General features: G+C 41.2%; 1 protein-coding gene across 4 annotated transcripts in view; it reads right to left on the bottom strand.

The window, feature by feature from the left end:
• The window catches only part of ARHGAP20 (Rho GTPase activating protein 20), a 128462-nt gene extending 121284 nt beyond the window's left edge, over positions 1–7178 (bottom strand). For 2 of the 4 annotated variants that reach the window (XM_060604634.3, XM_060604635.3), the window contains exon 1: positions 6506–6613. In XM_060604634.3, coding sequence (XP_060460617.2) covers positions 6506–6610 — 105 coding nt within the window. In that variant the 5' untranslated portion in view covers positions 6611–6613. Of the gene's footprint in view, positions 1–6061; positions 6423–6505; positions 6614–7013 lie in introns of those variants that run through there. The other 2 variants (XM_060604638.3, XM_060604637.3) reach the window with 2 other exon arrangements.
• Between the last annotated feature and the right edge of the window lie 13059 nt (positions 7179–20237).

The following is a 20237-nucleotide window of genomic DNA, read 5'->3' as shown; positions in this document are numbered from 1 at the left end:
TATTCTAATATGTGCTTCCATTTCATTTCATAAAAACTGCTCTATCCCAAATGTAGATATCTTCAAAGATACATTACCCAGAAGATTTATACAGAGTTTTATCGAGAATTCATTATCCAGAAGCATTATATATATATAAGTATATATATATATACATATATATATTTCTATTATCTTTTAGAACCATATTTTTAGAAATTACTATACAAATCTATTGTGTGTCTTCTGAAGAGCCTAAGTGACAGAAAATCCTTGCTTTCTAGAAGTAATCAAATTATCTGACTAGTGAATAAAGGTGGATAAACCAGGTAAGAAATTCTGCTTCAGGTTAAAATAATAAATGTGGCTATTAAAATAAAGAGAATAGCTTCTAATACAGCATCTACAGACTGGCTCCTGAAATGCATCAGACTCTTTCCTGCTTCAGGATCTTTAAATAATTGCTCCCACTTTTTGAAATCTTTTTACAGCATCTCGTTTCCACTCATAAAAGAGTAAAGCCTCACTTAAAAGAGGCTTTCCCTGAAACCTTAATTCTAGAGTGGCCTACCTGCACATCCATGTTTGTCTAAATTGGCATTGCATTTGTTGTTTTAAATAACAGTTATCACCATTTATTAATTTGTTATTATTGTTGTTTTTGTCTCTTCCTCTCAACCTGTGCTTTCCAGTATATTATCCACTAGACTCATGTGGCAACTTGAATTTAAATTCAAATAACTCATAAATAAGTAAAATTAAAGAAAATGACAAATTTGGATTTCATCAAAATTAAGAACTCAGTTCCTTGAAAGACACTGTTAAAAGAATAAAATGACCAGCCACAGGACAGGAAAAAAGCATTTATAAATCACATATCTGACAAAGAACTTGAGTCCAGAATACACAAATAACTCTCAAAACTCAATAATATGAAAACTGAAAATCCAATTAAAGTTAGGCAAAATATTTGAATAGATACTTCACTAACAAGAACACATGGATGACAAGTAAGCACATAAAAAGATGCTCAACATGGGTCATTAGGGAAATGAAAACCAGAACCATAGTGAAATACTACATTATACCTTCTAAGATGACTATAATCAAAAAGATAATTAAGTGTAGGTAAACATGTGGAGAAATTAGACTCATACACTGTTGGTGGGAATGTAAAACCACTTTGGAAAACAATCTGACAGTTTCTTAAAAAGTTAAACATACACCTAAAATATGATGCAGCCATTCGACCTCTAAGTGTTTACCCAAAGGAAATGAAAGCGTAGGTCCATACAAAGACTTGTACATGAATGTTCACGGCAACTTTATTTGTAATAGCCAAAATGTGGAAACAACACAAATACCTATTAACAGGTAAAGGGATAAACAAACTGGTTTCTCCACATGATGGAATACTACTCAGCAATGAACTGAACTGCTTACATATGCAAAAACATGGATGAATCTTCAAATAATTATATTGAATTAAAGAAGCCACACCAAAAAAAAAAAAAATACATAGTATGATTTCATTTATATACAATTACTGAAAATGAAAATTAATCTGTATTGACAGAAAACAGACCAATGGTTGCCTAGAAATGGGGAGGAAACTAAGGAATTAGAAAGGGGCACAGATGTTAGGGGATGATAAATATGTTCATTATCTTGACTGTGGTGGTGGTTTCACAAGTATACACATATGTCAAAGGTTATGGATTTATATACTTTAAATGCGTATGGTTTATTGTATGTCAATTATAGCTCAATGAAGCCATTAAAAATTTTTTTAGTTCTTCAGTTGTACTAGCCACATTTCAAGTGCTCAACAGTCACATGTAGCTGGTGGCTATCAAACTGGACATCGTAGATCAAGAGCAGTTTCATCAGCACAGAAAATTGAGCAGCAATGATCTAAGCCAGGGGTCAATGAAAAAATCAACAGCAATGATCTAAGCCAGGGGTCAGCAAACTATACACCAGGGACCCAACCACTTGTTTTTCTAAGTAGAGCTTTATTGGAACACAGTTATGCCCACTCAACTACATACTGTCTATGGCAGCTTTATCTGCTATAACAGCAACGTGGATGGCTGTAACAGATATCTTACGGTCTACAAACCTATATTATTTACTATCTGGCCCCTTAAGAAAAGGTTTGCTGAGTCTGGTCTACATAAAAAACTCTGAACACAGGGGCCATATCTGTCCTGTTCATGGTCGTACATAAACCAACTAACGTTTATTGAGTACCTAATATGTAGCACTGTCCTAAGCAATGGAGAGGCAGCCTTGAACAACACAAGTAAGAGCCTTATTCTCATGGTTTTCACAATCTGGTGAAGGGATCAGGTAACATAACAAGAAGTAAGTAAGCAAATAGGTAAGGATGAATGCTAAGATGACAATAAAACAGAAGGTAGAGGGGTGCCTGGGTGGCTCAGTCAGTTAAGCTTCTGACTTAAGCTCAGGTCATGATTTCGTGGTCCATGAGTTCATGCTTCACGTCAGGCTCTGTGCAGAGCCCAGGGCCTGCTTCAAATTCTGTCTCCCTCTCTCTCTCTGCCCCTACCCTCTCAAAAAGAAACACTAAAAAAAAAAAAAAAAAAAAAAAAAAAAAAAAAAAAAGCAGAACAACAACAACAGAAGGTACACAGAATGACTGAGAGGGAACTTCCACTTAGGCAGTCAGAACAGGCTTCTAGGACCTAACACGTGAACAACATGAGGAAGTCAATATTGCAAAGACCTGTGGCAGAAGCAGAGGTAATGAAGAGGAATGAATATGAAGGTCTGATGTGTGAAAAAGAAGATCCACGTGGCTGCAAATACACAAGATAGAAAAGGTAGATAAGGTGGGAGAAATAGAGAAAGCTAAGAAAAGGAGTCTGAATTTTATTCTAAACATGATGGAAAGCCACTACAGAACTTTAAACAAGTGAGCAATACAATTTATGTTTTTAATTTTTTTTTTCAACGTTTTTTATTTATTTTTGGGACAGAGAGAGACAGAGCATGAACGGGGGAGGGGCAGAGAGAGAGGGAGACACAGAATCGGAAACAGGCTCCAGGCTCCGAGCCATCAGCCCAGAGCCTGACGCGGGGCTCGAACTCACGGACCGCGAGATCGTGACCTGGCTGAAGTCGGACGCTTAACCGACTGCGCCACCCAGGCGCCCCCAATTTATGTTTTTAAAGTCCTGGCGCTGCTAAGTGGAAATGGGGCCAGGGAAGAACAAGAAAGATGTTAGACAAGGTTAGGGAGTTTCTGCAAAGGTAGAAGGGAGAGATGGTGGTGGTTTGGCCTGGACGACAGCGGCAGCAGTAGATGTGAGGTGGAGAAATTAAAGATAACGCTTTGAAGTAATTGTTGACTGGCCTTTCTGAAGGTTGCTGTAGAGTAAGGAAATGAGAGGAGTCAAAAATGAATCCGAGATTTTGGCTTAAACAAGTGTCACACAGTATACTACAAATTTGGGAGAAACTTCAATTAGGGCTAATACTGAATGCTTATTATATGACAATATTCACTCAATTTGACATTTAATATTCCCAACAATCTTGAGAAGGTAGGTACTAACTATTGTTATTTTCATTTTACAAATAAGAAACTGATGGTTAAGTTTAAGTAATTTTCCTAGGTCAGAAAGATAGTACCAACACAGTAGAGACTTGAACCTAGGTCAACACACTCCAAATTTCACCACATTGTATGAAACTCCCTTCTTGACAGTTAATTTCTGGGAATGTGAGCCATATTTTAGGCAATGGCAGTACACTGGATTAAAAGTCTCTCAGGATGACTAGCTTGCAAGATGCTATTGTTTTGTTTGTGCTCTTATTCAAGATCACCTTATTTTCATAGAATAATGGATACAATTTCCATCTATATGCTTTTCAAAGCAGTTTCTGCACCATTACCCTTTTGATTCCCATTTTGCAAATGAGGACAACAAAACAAGTTAAGTGATTTCCTCAAGATCATTAAGAGAGCAATAGAACTAGAAAGAAAAGCCAGGTGAACTGATTCCCCACAGTGATTTGGCCAATAAACTTGTCTTTAAAAATTCTGACCAATTAGAAAAAAACACATTTTACATTACTACCCAAAATACATATACATGTATGAAATAGAGAAAAAGAAGTACTACAAAACTGTACTTATCATTACTAACTTGCTACCATTTTCCTAGTTAATGTTTTATAATGTTGATTGTAACTGTCAATTTAAACAACATTGATCCAAGCCTTGGAAATTAACACTATAACCGCAGAGTAGACTTTTTTAGAAGACTTGTGACTCACTAAAACTACCAAACACCAAAAAGGCAAGATGAAACATAAAAAAGATCAATCCGTTGGATATTTGGGTTACATGAAGACTGGAGTCCACAACAGTATAAATGGCAATGATTCTATGAGCTACATTTTGGAAATGTTTATTATTATTATTCCTTTCTATTGCTAACATGGAGGTCTGGAATCAAGGCATGCCTGTTACTATTTAAAATATGCAGAGATGCACTTTTCTGGAAAAAAAAATATTAAATGCAAAATAAAACAGTTCTTCAACCTCATTTCTGCCCCAAAGGGAGTAAAAAGCTGTAGAACGACCAGGTTAGCAAAATCTATTTCGTTCAAGTTAATAAAGAAAAAGAAAAGAAAAAAAAACTGCTGGTAATGTGACAACCCATTATGATGTATAATGAAGGACAGCATCTTAAGGACAATGGCTTAAGACTGGAGGCAACCTTTCATTTCTTCAACAAGTACTACTTGATAAATGATCAAGCTACTCCAAAGCCCTTTGCCAGTATGCTTAATTTCCCTTAGTAAAAAAAGGAAGACAACTGTCCAGGAATATAAATTTTCGAATTTTCCCAATTCCTTAAGTTTGCAAGAATAAAAAAAAAAAATGCTTTAAAATCTGTGTCAATTACTTTGAACATTCATTTACCTTCCTGAATGTGGCGCTAGCCTGGTAAATTCCCTCTCTCTCTCTCTCTCTCTCTCTCTCTCTCTCTTTCACACACACACACACACACACACACACACACGCTATCCCTGTGTCTCATCTCGCAAGGGGAAGAGCGACAAGGACAAACCATAGCCTCAATACATCAAAGGCTGGCCAGCTCTACAGCCCATACATAAATCACCAAGTTCATGGGCACTCCTAGGTGGCTCCGCGACACGGTCAACGTCCTTGGCAGCTCCCATTCCCTTCGATACTCCGGAGCACCACCTCAGCTCTCCTCAACTGACCTTCAGCCAACCCAGGACCCTGCTGGGCAGACTCAGGAAAGGCTGTGAGATCCGCACCAAAGGAAGGCCTGAGCAGCCCCTCCAGGCTCTAATATAAATGCAATGCCTCCAGGCATTTCTCTGGGAAGAGTTCGGCGATCTCCTCTAATCCCCGTGTGTTTCCACAGAAGCTGGGAGGGCACCACCGAGACACAGGGCAATAAAAGGCCAAATACCAGGAGGTCCTGGGAGGGGGGAGGAGAGGAGGGCGAGGGCTGCTGCCAGACACCCCCAAATCCAGTCCCCGGAGAGCCTTGCAGCAGAGGCCGGGGGCTCGAGGCCACGTGCACTTGCTCCGGGGACCTTTCCAAGACGCCGGGCCGGGTCGGTACCGGCACGCAGCATAGCGGCCGGGTGCGCGGGAGCGGAACGCCACAAGTTGTCGCCCGCGTCCCCTCCCGGCTCTGGCGGGGCACCCCCGCGCCACTCCACGCCCACGCCCGGGCCCCACTCCGGCCCCGCCGCGGCCCGGGGAACCCGCAGGACGAAGGCCCCTGTGCCCGGCCCCCGCGACCCTCCCCGCAGCCCTCCGGCCCCACCCAGTCCGGTTCCAGGCCGACCCAAACCACCGTGTCCCCGCTTTGCAGACCGTTAGCATCCCAACCATACCTGCGGGTCTGACCACCAACCACTCCACGGACCCGGAGCCGTGGCGGAAGCTCCGCGCGGGGCGCAGGAACCGACCCCCCCCCCTCCAAAAACACCCCACAAAACCCCGCGCAGCGGCCGCGCCTCAGCGTCCAGGTGAGGGGCTGAGCGCCGCAGCCCGCCCTCCTACCTTCCTCAGCGCGGGCCCTGACGACTCGAAGCTGACCCGTCTGCTGGCGGTGAGCGGCCGGGGGGGGGTTTCGGGGGGGGCGGTGGACGGGGGACAGGCGGTGCCCCAAAGCCGGCCCGCGCGCCCCGACTGAAAGAGCAGCCGGGCCGCCAACCCCGCGGCGGACGGACGCGGGGAGGGAGGCTGCGGGGCCGCTCCGGGAGCGATTACGACTCTAGACGCTGAGGGCCCGGGGGGTCTCGGGGTGACTTGGGAGACGGCGGCGCCGTGAGGGCGGGGAAGGCGGGAACGTCCCGGGACACACGCAGCGGGCCGCGAGCCTCGAGCGTTAAATCCCCGAGGCGGTCGGCTCGCGCGCGGCGGTGGCGGCGCGGAGGGCGCGCGCGGGGAGTGGGGCGGCGGCGGCGGCGGCGGCGGGCGGGGGGCGCCGCTCAACGTCCTCACCTTCTTGGTGCCGGGGCCTCCCGCGATCCGAGACACTCCTGTCAGAGAAGAGGAGCGCCCCGGCTGCCCCCCTAGAGTCTCCTGCTGGGGGGACATCGCTTCCATGAAGAAGACTTTCCCGCAGAGCCCAGCCCAGGAGGAGGCTACGCGGTCATGTCCTCGGGACGGCGGCCAGAGCGAGGACGCGCGGGCCCGAGGCGGCTGCGGCGCTCAGGCTGGGAGCCGGGCTCCGGGTGCGGGCGGCGCGCCTCCCGTCGGGGCCATGCACCGCCGCTGCGCTCACCACCGCGGGCTGCAGGCGATTGCGGCGGCGACCGCCAGTCCGCGCCGCGGCCCGCCCCGCCTCGGGCCCGCCCCCTCCGCGCCGGGCGCCCCGCGCGGGGACCCGCCCCCGGCCGCCGTCCCCGGGCCGCGGCGCTCCCAGCGGCTGCCTCGGACTGCGGCGCGCGGGGCCGGGCGTCTTTCTCTGCAGACACGGCTCTGCTAGGGGTACAGGCGACCGACTGACCTTGCCAGCCCGCGGGAGCTCACCGGCCCGTGTCACGAACGGGGACCTCTAGGGCACGGACACGCGCCTCTCCCGCCGCCCGGCCCACGCGCACCCGACCCCCATTCCTGTCAGCGCTGCGCCCGCGGGGGACCGCGACGCGGCGGCGCGTGCGGCGGCGCAGTCGCGGCGACCTCAGCCCGAACGGAGGAGTTGCGGTGACTCCCGCCTCGCTTTCGGCGGACTGCAGAGGGGTCGCCCCCACCCGCACCCCCACCCCCACCCCTACTCCACCCGCAAAGCCTCGGGATGGAGCTGCGCGTCGCAGGGTGCCGCGTTCGCGCACACTGAGCAGCCCCCAGTGTCGCTTAACCTCTGGAGCAATCCCGAACGTTAGCCTGTTCGGGTAGCCCTCGTTGGCTTCTGCAGCCGCAGGTCAGCAGACCCTGCACAATTTGCACCGGCGGTTTCCGCTGTCTGCGGCTGCAGAGACACTGGCATTCCGAACGTGAAAGCGCAGTTAAGGAACATGCAGGCAAGAGAGAGCACTCTGAAATTTGGCTTAGCCATTGAGAAGGCTACAATATGTGGAAGTGTTTATCAGATATCTGCGCCGAGAGCATAACTTCCTGACAGCCCAAATAGTGGCAAATTTTTTTAAGGCCAAAGAATAATCAGAGGGAGGGGATTTGGAGCCGACCCGGGTCGAGTTGAGTGTTGCTGCACTTTGCAGGACCAACTGACTGGTGCGGATGATTCGGTAGGTGGCATTCTTCCCTTGGAGTCAGGACTACAGAAAGGGCGGATTAGTAATGAAGGACACCACTGCATGATACTATGTGGTTGAAGGGGGTTTATTTGTTTTTGTGGTTAAAAAAAAAAAAGATCGAGGTTCCTGTGGGGTTGGGCTGTTATCAGGACAGGTTGTAGAAGAATGGGGCTCTGGCCGGCTCTGTTCCAAGCAGGAGATGCTATCCAAAACACACACACACACACACACACACACACACACACACACACAACCCCAAACTCCGGAATTGTTTATTATGGAAGTAACAGGGAGAAAATGTTCCAGCCCATTTTAAGCCTTGTCCACATCACATTGTTCAAAGCAGACTTATACAGGCTTTATAAGTCTTGATTTATATAATACATGTGTACATAAATCATTCTAATATATATATGGATATATGTGTGCACAGACACAGTTTTTCAGGGGTGGCTCCCTGCTTAGACCCATGTGTAATGCCGACTTCACCCACCATAGAGTTTGTCATGAATTTTATGTCACAGAGGGCTTTGCAGTCCTTTCATTCCTTGTTGAAATCATGCTGTTGTGTTTCCTATCATGAATGGACAATCCCAATTTTCCTTACTCTGCTTCATTTTTTAAATTTCAATAATACTTATCCCCTTCTAATATTTCCTTAAATAGGAAATAGTTATATTTATGAAAATAAAATATTTACGAAATATGCATTTCATTTAATATTTCATTTATTATGTTTAATGTGATTTATGTTTGTCTTCCAGGGGTCAGAAATCTTGTTGTTTATTGTTGTATCTCAAGAGCCTAGAGCCCTGTCCAGCACAATAGATGTTTGTTAGTTGAATGAATGAGTGAGACACAGAAAGGATATGAGATAGATCCAGAAGGGCCAGGCCTGAGTTGGTTATTTTAGGCAGAGATAATATCTCATGCTCCAATCAAAGTATTATTTATACTGCACATGTGGAAAACTCACTTTCAGTTCCGAATTTGTAAGTGCTTTTATTTCAAATTCCATGAATTTTGATTTGCATAAAAAATACCATTCCACTCAGGAGTTTTGAGGGAGGTCTCACTTTGTGAAGAAAAGTGTGTTTGCTCAGATTAATATCACCAGAATAATGTTGTGAGAACACAAATCTGATCACAGTCACTCCCCAGCTTAAAACCTTCCTTGGCTCCTAAGTCTATGTAATCAATTTCAAATGCCACAGTGTGCTATACAAAGCTTCCTACAATCTGAGGCCTCAGTCCCACTTCTTTGTCTTCTCTCCTGCCCTACTTCAACCCTCACTCACCCTGTTCTCCCTCACACTGAACTATTTGCACTTCCAAGAGCGCCTGGACCTCTCACATCTTCATGCCTTTGAACCTGCTGTTCCCATTGTCTAGGAAGTTTTCCATCTATATGTTCCAACCTCTGTTGTTTTACATGTATTCATCTAGTTCCTGGTGTATAGTAAATACCTGATAAGAATTTGTTGAGGAAAGAAATCTTTATGTCAATAATTACCTCCGGAAAATCTTTCTGAATTTACTTCTCTTTACCTAGCTAATTTTTAAAAATATCTATTTAATTATTTGAGGGGGGGGAGGGGCAGAGAGAGGGAGACAGAGACTCCCAACCAGGCTCCGCGATGTCAGTGTGGAGCTGGACACCAGGCTCGATCTCACAAACCAAACTGTGAGATCATGACCTGAGTTGAAACCAAGAGTCGCACGCCTAACCGACTAAGCCACCAGCGCCCCTACCTAGCTACTTCTACACAGCAACCACACACACAGGGTTAAGTGTACCTTCTGTGGTAGTAGCATGACATTTATTGAGTGCTTACTTTATACCAGATACTAATCTAAACATTTTACACCTACTAATTCACTTAAATCTTAATAGTAATCCTACAAGGTAGATTCCCTTACACCCCATTTTACAGTTGGGAAAACCAAGCCACAAAGATGTTAAATGACTTGTTCAAACAGATGGTAAGTAGTGAGACCAAACTTGGAAACTGGGAGCTGTGTTCCAGAACCAGTTCTCTGTCTCTCTCTCTTTTTTTTTTAAATTACAGTTTATTTTTAATTTATTTTGAGAGAGAGAGAGCACACAGGGGTGGGGAGAGGGACAGAGAGACCCCAAGCAGGCTCTGCACTATCAGTTAAGAGCCTGTCGTGGGGCTCTATCTCATGACTGTGAGATCATGACCTGATTCGAAATCAAGAGTCAGATGTTCAACTGACTGAGCCACCAGGCGCTCCCAGAACAAGTGCTCTTAACCCCTTACATATACTGCCTTTCCCGTGTGCCTCCTTCTCTTCATAGCACACATTACATTACACTATTATCATCTATTTTACCTGCCTTTACATGCTTATGCTTCTTGAAATTAAAGGTTGTGCTTTGTCTTTTCTTCTTTGTGCCAAGCAGAGTTACACTCTTAATGATTTTTTTTCAACAACTTTGCTTTGAATGAATGAGTGAAGTAGTAAAAACAACCATTTTCATTAAGCTATACAGTTGAAGGAAGATGCTCTGATGGGGGAGAAATAACCGTGGACTAGTCCTATATCATTCCTTAGACCGTGAAAGATTTTGCCTGCACTGGGAATGTTATGTTGCAGAAAAGGATGATGCCAGAAAATAAAAGTGATGACAAGGCATTTTAAGGAGTGTGATGACCATGTCTGACACAAGCAGGATGCATCCAGAATATTTTGAAACAAACTGTAAAGCAAAGTACTAAGAATAGCAAAGTGAAGCAGCTGGGAAACACCAATAGCAGACCTTTAACAGGAACTAGTCTAAGAATGAAACCAAAATGTTTAGCCAACCATTAGAATGAGTAACAGTGAATAAATTTAACTATGAAAGGGGATGTCTGTGCAACTCATTCATCGAATGTATATTTATTGTGTGCCTGCTATGTGCCAGACACTGTGCCATGGGCTTGGAATATAGTCAAGTTGAGTCCTCAAATGTGATCCTTGTAAGCCCCAAGATGCACACAAGAATCATGGGCAGTGCTATCTGAATTTTCTAGAGCAAAGGTTGCAAGCTGAGGGGCCACAGAGTGAATTCAGGTGTGTTTTTCAACATATAAACCTTTCTTCTTTTTTTTTCAAATTTGTTGCCAACCTTAAAAATCAAGATATTTCACATAGAAATCTGGGTGAAATTTCTCCAAGCAACAGTCAGCTAAAACTGAGTTGCAGCTGCGTTATTACATTTAATGCTCATGACAACTGTATGGTTGTCATAGTCACCACTGTCTCTAGTGCTGGGTAACTACTAACAGTAAGGTAGTGGAAGATGAAAAACTGGCAAGAGAGGTAAAGAGACCAGAGAAGAATGAGAAACACCAAGTGAGTGTGTATGTGTGTGTGTTTTAAAGTGATACAATTTTTCAGGAAGAGAAAAAGTTGACAGTGTCTTATTGCTGTAAGAGATCAAGCCGTCCCCAAGGTGACTATGAGCCTTGATATAAGAGAGGTTTTGGCTTAGTTAATTATCGGGGTCAGATACAGGGGCTTCCTTTCTCATCCCTTGCCTGGAATCTCAAAGGGGGTTATTTCCTTAAAGAACAGAATCCCCGATTTAAGAGTAGAAGTTTTATGAAGTGGGAGAAGTTAGGGAAAGCAGAGAAGGAAGAAAAGAGGAAGGGGAGCATAGAAGGAGGATGTTAAGAGCTGAGGCTGGCAAAAGAGCTTGGCCAGACTACAAAGGACCTTGGATTCTATGGTAAAATTTGGACATTGTTCTCTGAGGAAAGTGGTAAAAATGACTGGCATTTGTTGAATGCCTGCCATGTGTTAGATGTACATTACATGCGTTATCTCATTTAACCTCTACTGTCACCAAAGACGTTGGTGTTCTTATACTCATTTTAAATATGAAAATCAGGCTCAAGAAACTAGCAACTTTCTGAGGTGACATAGCCAAAAAGTGATGGAGCCAGGAATTGAACCCAGATCTGACTGAGTTTAAAGGCTATATGGTTATGATGTCACCATATTATAATAATAATAGCTATCATTCATTGGGAGTTAACTTTGAAGGATACGGAGATATGTATTTGGTCATCAAACACTAAGCTAAACACTTTACACACTGTCATAATCTTTGAGACAAGCCTAATGTTTTGTATTTTTATGCCTACTATACAAATGAAGAGCTCAGAGAGATTAAGCTACTTATCAAAGATCATATGGCTACTGAGTCCAAGAGCCAGAATTAAACCCAGGACACCAAAACTCATGCTCTTAACTCCTGCACTTGATGGTCTTATTTTTGTTCCTTGTGACTGAGGAGTATCATAAATTGTGTTCCATTCATTTCATGGGAGATAAAACCAGATATGACTCTAAACCCTTCCACTCAGTTCATGGTAAGCTTGCTTGCTGGTCAGAGGCTTAGCTTAATTATTTTTAAAGTGTAAGTTATATTACAAAACAACTTGATATTTTAATAAGAAACAGCAAAAAGGAGAAATGTCTGTTTTCCATCAGAGTTTTAGGTTGCTCTGTGAGTCAGATCACATTAATTAACTGATTATCATTTATTTTCTACCACATGCCTTATGCTCTTGCCCTTTCTTCAAGGGTAAGCACAATCTGTGCTATCTCTCCCCCCACAAAGCCCTTTAGGTTTCTTTTCCTTTTTTTCTTTGTTTTTCCTAGGCATTTCAATTGACATGTTTTTAGCTCTGTCTACATGTTTATGTTACAATCTTCCCTGGACATTTGTGGAAACTAGCTCTCCTAACTGTGCTCCTGTTTCACGGCTGTATCTGCTGCGAGGTGATCATTGTCTGTGCTGATACAGTACATGAGTAGGTTCAGTAAGTTGTGCAAGATTACTCAGCTAATAAACGGTGTAACAGTGTTCCAGTCCAGTTCTAACTCTCAGAAGTATGAAACTTAAATCCTTCCCCTTAAATCTTATGTAAATTACATATGAAAATCAATTATTGCATACTTGCCATAGGAAATAACAGAAGATGATATGGTAATAAAACAAAAATATGTTGATTGCAACATTATTTATAGTAGCCAAATTATGGAAGCAACCCAAGTGTCCATTGATAGATGAATGGATAAAGAAGATGTAGTGTCTATACAGCGTGGAATACTACTCAGCCACAAAAAGAATGATATCTTGCCATTTGCAGCAACATGGATGGACCTAGAGGGTATTACACTAAGCAAAGTAAGTCAGTCAGAGAAAAACAAATACCATATGATTTCACTCATACATGGAATGTAAGAAACAGAACAAACGAACAAAGTAATAAAGAGAATCTCCCAGACTCTCAAATATAGAAAACAAACTGGTGGTTGCCAGAGGGGAGGTGGATGAAATAGGTGGTAGAGACTAAGAGCATACTTATCATAATGAGCACTGAGTAATATAGAGAATTATTGAATCATTATATTGTACACCTGAAGCTACTATATAACACTCTGGTAATTCTACTTGAATTAAAAAATAAAACAACAAAACCAAAAAAAGCTTTATTTTTTAATAGTGTTTATGTCAACTAAAAAGAAGTTAGATATAGAAATTCTAAAAAAATTTTTATTTTAAAGCATATTTTCCAAAGCATGTTGTATGCAACACTAGTCCCTTAGGATTAAAAGGAGGGGTTCTATAGTCAAGGGTTCTATGGGAAATACCACTAATGTAATAATGTACGTATAAAATGTGGTATAGTAAATCTTTGATGAATTCTGTAGTTAAGAAAAAAAACGTGCTTAATCTTTTTCTGCCTCTCTGTGCTCAACATGTTAATACAGCCCTGTAAGAACATTGCTGGGTATGCAATGAATTGTAATGCAGTGTAGATGGGAGAATGGGGCCTGTTACTCTTTAGTCACGTGCTCTCCACGGTTTCTTTCTCTAGATGTACAGTGCACTCACATCCTTACAATTTTAAAATAAAACTTTCTTCTATCATGCTTTCTTCTTGAAGTATCACTTACTACCCTCCCCTCGCCTTTCTTTTTTTCCTCATTACCAGATTTTGGAGAAAGGAATCCATATAAACTACCTCTGCTTTTTCATTGCCTTCCCTTCTTGCATCTATGAGATCCCTTTCATCATTTCCCAGTGAACAAACACAATAGCTTCTATTATCAGTTCCAAGATGACACTTTGTAGCATATGTCCTGCCACTCTTCTCTTGGCAGCCATGACACTACTCTTGCATTCATTCATTCATTCATTCATTTTACCAATATATATCAACTACCTAGTTATGGTGGGCACTGAAGACACAAAATGAACAATTTAGACATGCTTTCTACTCTTCTAAAGCTTATTTTCCAGTTACTCTATTTTTCTGAATTCTCAAAGTCACCTTCACTGGATCCTCTTTTCCTACTCACATGTTTAATATATGCATCTCTCAAGGCCCTGTCACTTCTCCTTTCCCAGCACGCACTTGTGTGGGCAGACACACACACACACTTAAGGTGTTGAAGAGGAGAGTCGTGACTTTTGATCCCACAAATTTTGAATAAGTGACTTTATGATTTTCCAAATACTAGGTATAACTATAACACTTATACTATTATTTTTATTCAAAATAAAGATTGTTCTATCACGCATGAATGAAATGGGAAGTTGATGTTTTTCCTCTGATAAATAGGTGTGTGTTGAATGAAGGAAAGAAGAAGTGGATTTCAGAGGACTGCATCATACATATGAAAAAGACACATAAGCAATTAGCAAACAGTTACTGAGAACTTCTCAATTTTCTGTTAAGCAGTGATTAGGAAGATGGCAGGTTAAAATTTTACCATACCATAAAATCTTACCATCAAATTTCTCCTGAAATGCATATCCACAAAATGAACAAAAAGAGTTTTTAAAAGTCACCTACTGCCACCAGAGAAGGAAAGGAACAGAACCTAAGCCTGCAGTTCTCAAGCTTAGTCTCAAGCATTGAAAAAAAACGTTTCACCTTGGGAACCTTTCAACATAATATTGGGGCATCTTCTACAGAAATTCTAATTTAGTTGGTCTGGGGTGCATCCTAAATGTAGAATTTTTTTAAAGCTTCCTACCTGCATTAAACAATACTGCATTAGGTTAAACAATACTGACCTAAGTAAAACATTCCAAAACATGTTGTTGGAAGTTGGGGAGTGGGGAGTGTGAAAAAGTTTCCAGAGAGTAGTAAAGAAGAGTAGTGATGGTTTATGTTCCTTATGTCACTCAAATCCTGGAGGGCAAACTTTTCTCCTTTTCTCCTGATCAATGATTAGCAGAACTGCTGCTAAAAAGAAAATGGTGATAATGAAAGGAACAATGAAGCTGCCTCTTTCTTATGGAAAGGGGGACTTTGGAGCTACAAGTCAAGAAATGATCTAAAGCTTGAAGGTCTTCCTTTATTGAATGGTGTACCACCCTCCACCCCAGCTACAAGCAAGCAGAGAGAAGCAGAGAGTCTTAGTATAGAATATATAATAAAATCTCAGAAGAGATAGCAGGGAATGAGCAAGATGAAACATAAACATGTCATAAAATGACATGGCAGTGATGGAAAAATACTATAGCACAGCATGGAAGCCATGCATTGCATGCAAAAGATAGAGTCTAACCTAAATGAAAATATGAACTAAAGGAATAGAAAACAATTTATAAATGCTGCATTCTGTAGAACATAATGAGAACCTGTATTGAATGAATAGGAACTCAAAGCTGAAATGACAGATGAAGAGAGGTTGTAAGCTTAAAATGAGAATCAAATCAAAGTCATTACAAAACAAATAAGCAAACTAGATGCAAAAACTTAATTTTAAGATCAAAAGAACATCCTATGTTCTTGGTGAATTAAAAACAGAATAATTAGCACAAGGATACACCCTTAGTAAACTATTAAACTTCAAGGTTCTGCCAAAACGTAAGTTCTGTGAAGCCATGAGTTTGTTTTGTTCACAGCTATATTGTTAGTGCCTAGAAAACGTTGGGCAAGTTACAGGTGTCCAGAAAATATATGTTGAATGAATGAAAGCGTAAAGGAAGATTACTTCACTTATTCAGGCATGAAAACCAAGTTATCTAATTTCTAATTCCACTTATAAGGAGGTTGGAAGTCGCCAACAGAGCTTAAAAAGTAAAAAGCTGAACAGACTGAAAAATTAACCATTCTTCTTGGATCCGTAGGATGGGAAGACACAGGGCAAAGTGCTGCACCTAAGGTTGGAGAGACAAGCAAATACAGGGAACCTGGGCTTACTGACGTGGAGACTCAGAAACAGAAGCTGTTGCAGCCCCAGCATGGGAGAACCTGAACTGTAACTGATGAGTTGCTGGAGGCTCAGTGTGGACAACTTGAAAGTGAAAATCTCCAGGGGGACCCAGACATAGTGTAGGGGGTGTACCCCAACATTGTAAGATTTCTAAGGTACTAAGTAGTGGAGGAAAATCCCTAGGTCTTCCAACTGAGACAGGGGGAAAAGAACCATTTTGAAATACACCAGAGCATTCTGTTTTTCTAATTAAGGCCTGCTCTTCAGGGAAAACTAGTTCACCAGAGTTTAACCTGGGGTATTATCAGAGCTTAAGTGACCTGGAGAAAGGAAATATCCAATCCCGGCCCTCATTAGCCATCCTGTCCCACCCAACAGGGGAGAAAAAAAGCTGAGAAATCCTTGTAAAGTTCACAGTCCAGGAGCATAGGTTCATGAAAACACAGACCTAATCATAGAACTATCAACCCCTGTCCCTTCTCCCACACCTCACCAGCACATTATTAAAGGCCTATTTATAGAAGTTCCTTTAACCTAGTGTCTCATGTCTAGCTATCAAGATAAAGTTATAAAGCATAAAAAAAGGCAAAAAAAAAAAAACTTACCACAATTTGAAGAAACAGGGTAAGCATCAGATAATAGCCATTAGATTTATCAGACTGGGAATTTAGAACAACTATGATTAATATAATAAAGGATATACTGGATGAAGTGGACAGCATGCAAGAACAGGTGGACAGTGTAAGCAGAAAGATGGAAATTGTAATGGAAAAAAAAAAAAGAAATGCTAGAGATTAAAAAAAAACAGTAACAGAAATGAAGACTGTCTTTGATGGGCTCATTGGTGGATTGGACATGGCTGAGGAATGACTCTGAGCTAGAGGATATATCAACAGAATACCTGAAAAGACCAAAAAGCAAAGAGAACAAAGGCTTACACATAATGACAATACTCATGAGAATACCCAGTGATAAGGAGAAGAAAGAGAAAAAGGGACAGAATAAATGGTTTGAAACAATAATGATGGAAAGTTTCTCCAAATTAATGTCAGACATGAGACCACAGATCCAGGAAGTCCAGAACACTACATAGGATAAATAACAAACAAACTACACCTAAGTGTATAATTTTCACATAAAAGAAAATCAAAGATGAAATAAAAAATAGTGAAAAAATCTAGAGGTAAAAAAAACCTTACCTAAAGAGGAGCAAAGGTAATTACATGTGACTTCTCAGAAACCATGCTAACAAGAAGACAATGGAGTGAAATATTTAAAGTGTTGAGAGAAGGGCACCTGGGTGGCTCAGTCGGTTGAGCACCTGACTCTTGATTTCAGCTCAGGTCATGATCTCATCATGGTCGTGGGATTGAGCCCCATGTTAGGCTCTGCACTGGACACGAAGCCTGCTTAAATTTCTCTCCCTCCCCCCTGCTTGCACACTTGCTTGCTCTCTCTCTCTCAGAATAGAATAGAATAGAATAGAATAGAATAGAATAGAATAAAACAAAATAAAATAAAATGAAGTGTTAAGAGAAATAAAAACATCAACCTAGAATTCTGCACCCTGAAAAATTACTATTAAAAAGTGAAGGAGAGGGGCGCCTGGGTGGCGCAGTCGGTTAAGCGTCCGACTTCAGCCAGGTCACGATCTCGCGGTCCGTGAGTTCGAGCCCCGCGTCAGGCTCTGGGCTGATGGCTCGGAGCCTGGAGCCTGTTTCCGATTCTGTGTCTCCCTCTCTCTCTGCCCCTCCCCCGTTCATGTTCTGTCTCTCTCTGTCCCAAAAATAAATAAAAAAGGTTGAAAAAAAAAATTAAAAAAAAAAAAAAAAAGTGAAGGAGAAATAAAAATGTAGATAAAAATTGACAGAATTGCTTGCTAATAGACCTGCCTTGCAAGAAAAATTAAAAGAAATCCCTTAGAAGGAATATAATATACATTAGAAACTCGGATCTACATAGAAAAAAGGAAAAGCATCAAAACAAACAAGTGAAGATAAAATTTTTTTTTCTTATTCTTAACTGCTCTAACAGATAACAGTTTGTTAAAAACAATAATAGTGGCCAGTGTATTTTGTTATGTATACATATGTATATGTATATACACATATGCAACTAATATAATACTTAATGTTGAGAAACTCAAAGCTTTCCCACTAAGATCAGGTAAAAGACAAGGATGTTCCTTTGCATCACTTCTTTTCAACATCATACTGGAAGTCTTTGCTAATGCAATAAGGCAAGAAAAGAAAATAAAAGGTAAGTGCACATGGGTGGCTCAGGTGGTTAAGCATCCAACTCTTGTTCTTAGCGCCAGTTTTGATCTCAGGATTGTGAGTTCAAGTCCCACGTTGGGGGTGAAGCCTACTTAAAAAAAAGAAAAAAGAAAAGAAAAGGTATACAAATTAGAAGGAAAACATAAAAGTCTTTTTTCTTTTTTTTTCTTTTTCATCTTTTCCTTTTCCTCATTTTTTTTCTCCTAAATGGCACAGTCATCTATGTAGAACATTGAAAAAAATCAAATAACTCCTGGACCCAATAAGTGATTATAGCAAGGATGCAGTATACAAAGTTAGTATACAAAAGTCAATTGCTTTCCTATGTGCCAACAATGAAGAAGCGGAATTTGAAACTAAAAACACAATAACATTTCCATTACCATCCAAAAAAATAAAATACTTAGATATATCAAAATGTACAAAAGATCCATACGATGAAAACTATAAAATTGTGACAAATGATATTAAAGAGGAACTAAATAAATGAAAAGATATTCTATGTTAATTGATAGGAAGACTTAATGTTGACATGGTATCTATTATCCCCAACCTGACCTATGGATTCAATGCAATCCCAATCAAATCCTAATAAATTATTTTATGAATATTGATAAACTGATTCTAAAATTTATATGGAGAGGCAAAAGACCCAAAATACTCAACACAATATCAAAAGTGAAGAATAAATTTGGAGGACTGATGCTACCTGATTTCAAGACTTACTGTAAAGATACAGTAATCAAGAGTGTGATATTGGTGAAAAGCAGTCATATAGATTAATATAACAGAATACAGAGCCCAGAAATAGACCCTCAATAAATGCAGTCAGGTGATCTTTGATCAAAGTGCAAAAGCAATAGAATGGAGTAAAGATAATTTCTTCAACAAATGGTGCTGGAACAACTGGACATCTGTATGCCCTCTTCCCTCCTTCTACCAAAAAAATGAATCTAGACACAGACCTTAAACCCATCACAAAAATTAACTCAAGATGGATTATAGACCTAAATGTGGAATGCAAAACTATGAAACTCCTAGAACATTGACATAGGAGAAAACCTGGGTGACTTTGGTTATGGTGATGCATTTTTAGATGCAACACCAAAGAAATTACCCATAAAAAAAAATTAATAAATTTAAAACTTTTGCTCTGCAAAAAACATTATCAAGAGAATTAGAAGAGAATACACAGATTGGAGAAAATATTTGCAAAAGACACATCTGATAAAAGATAGTTATCCAAAATGTACAAATAACTCTTAAAACTCAACAATCAGAAAACAAACACACTGGTTAAAATATGGGCCAACAACCTTAAAGACCCCTCACCAAAGAAGATACACAGATGGAAAATAAGCATAAGAAAAGATGCTTTGCACCATATGTCATCAGGAAAATGCAAATGAAAACAATGAGATGCCACCACATACCTATTAGAATGGTCAAAATTCAAATCAGTGACAAAACCAAATGCTGATGAGGATGTAGAACAGCAAGAACTCTCAAGCATTGCCGAATGGGAATGCAAAATGGTACAGCCATTTTGGAAGATAGTTTGGTGTTTTCTTACAAAATTAAATATATTTACCATAGGATCCAGTAATTGTGCTCCTTAATATTTACTTAAAGGAGCTGATACCGCATGTCCACATAAAAACATGCGTGCTGACATTTACAGCAACTTTTTCATTAATTGCCAAACCTTGAAAGCAACGAAGATGCCCTGCATCTTGACTGGATAAATAAACTATAATACATGGAGGACCAAGACATGGAAGAACTTAAGTGCAGAGTACTAAGTGGAAGGAGCCAGTCTGAGAAGGCTGCATACTGTATGATCCAACTCTATGACACTCTGAAAAATACAAAACTGCAGAAACAATAAAAAGATCCGTGATTGGCAGAGGGGTTGGGGGAGGGAAGATGACTAGACAGAGCAAAGAGGAT

This window comes from Panthera onca, chromosome D1, assembly GCF_046562875.1.
Source record: "Panthera onca isolate mPanOnc1 chromosome D1, mPanOnc1 haplotype 2, whole genome shotgun sequence".
Taxonomy (NCBI): domain Eukaryota; kingdom Metazoa; phylum Chordata; class Mammalia; order Carnivora; family Felidae; genus Panthera; species Panthera onca.
This window is presented reverse-complemented; position numbering and strand designations above follow the sequence as displayed.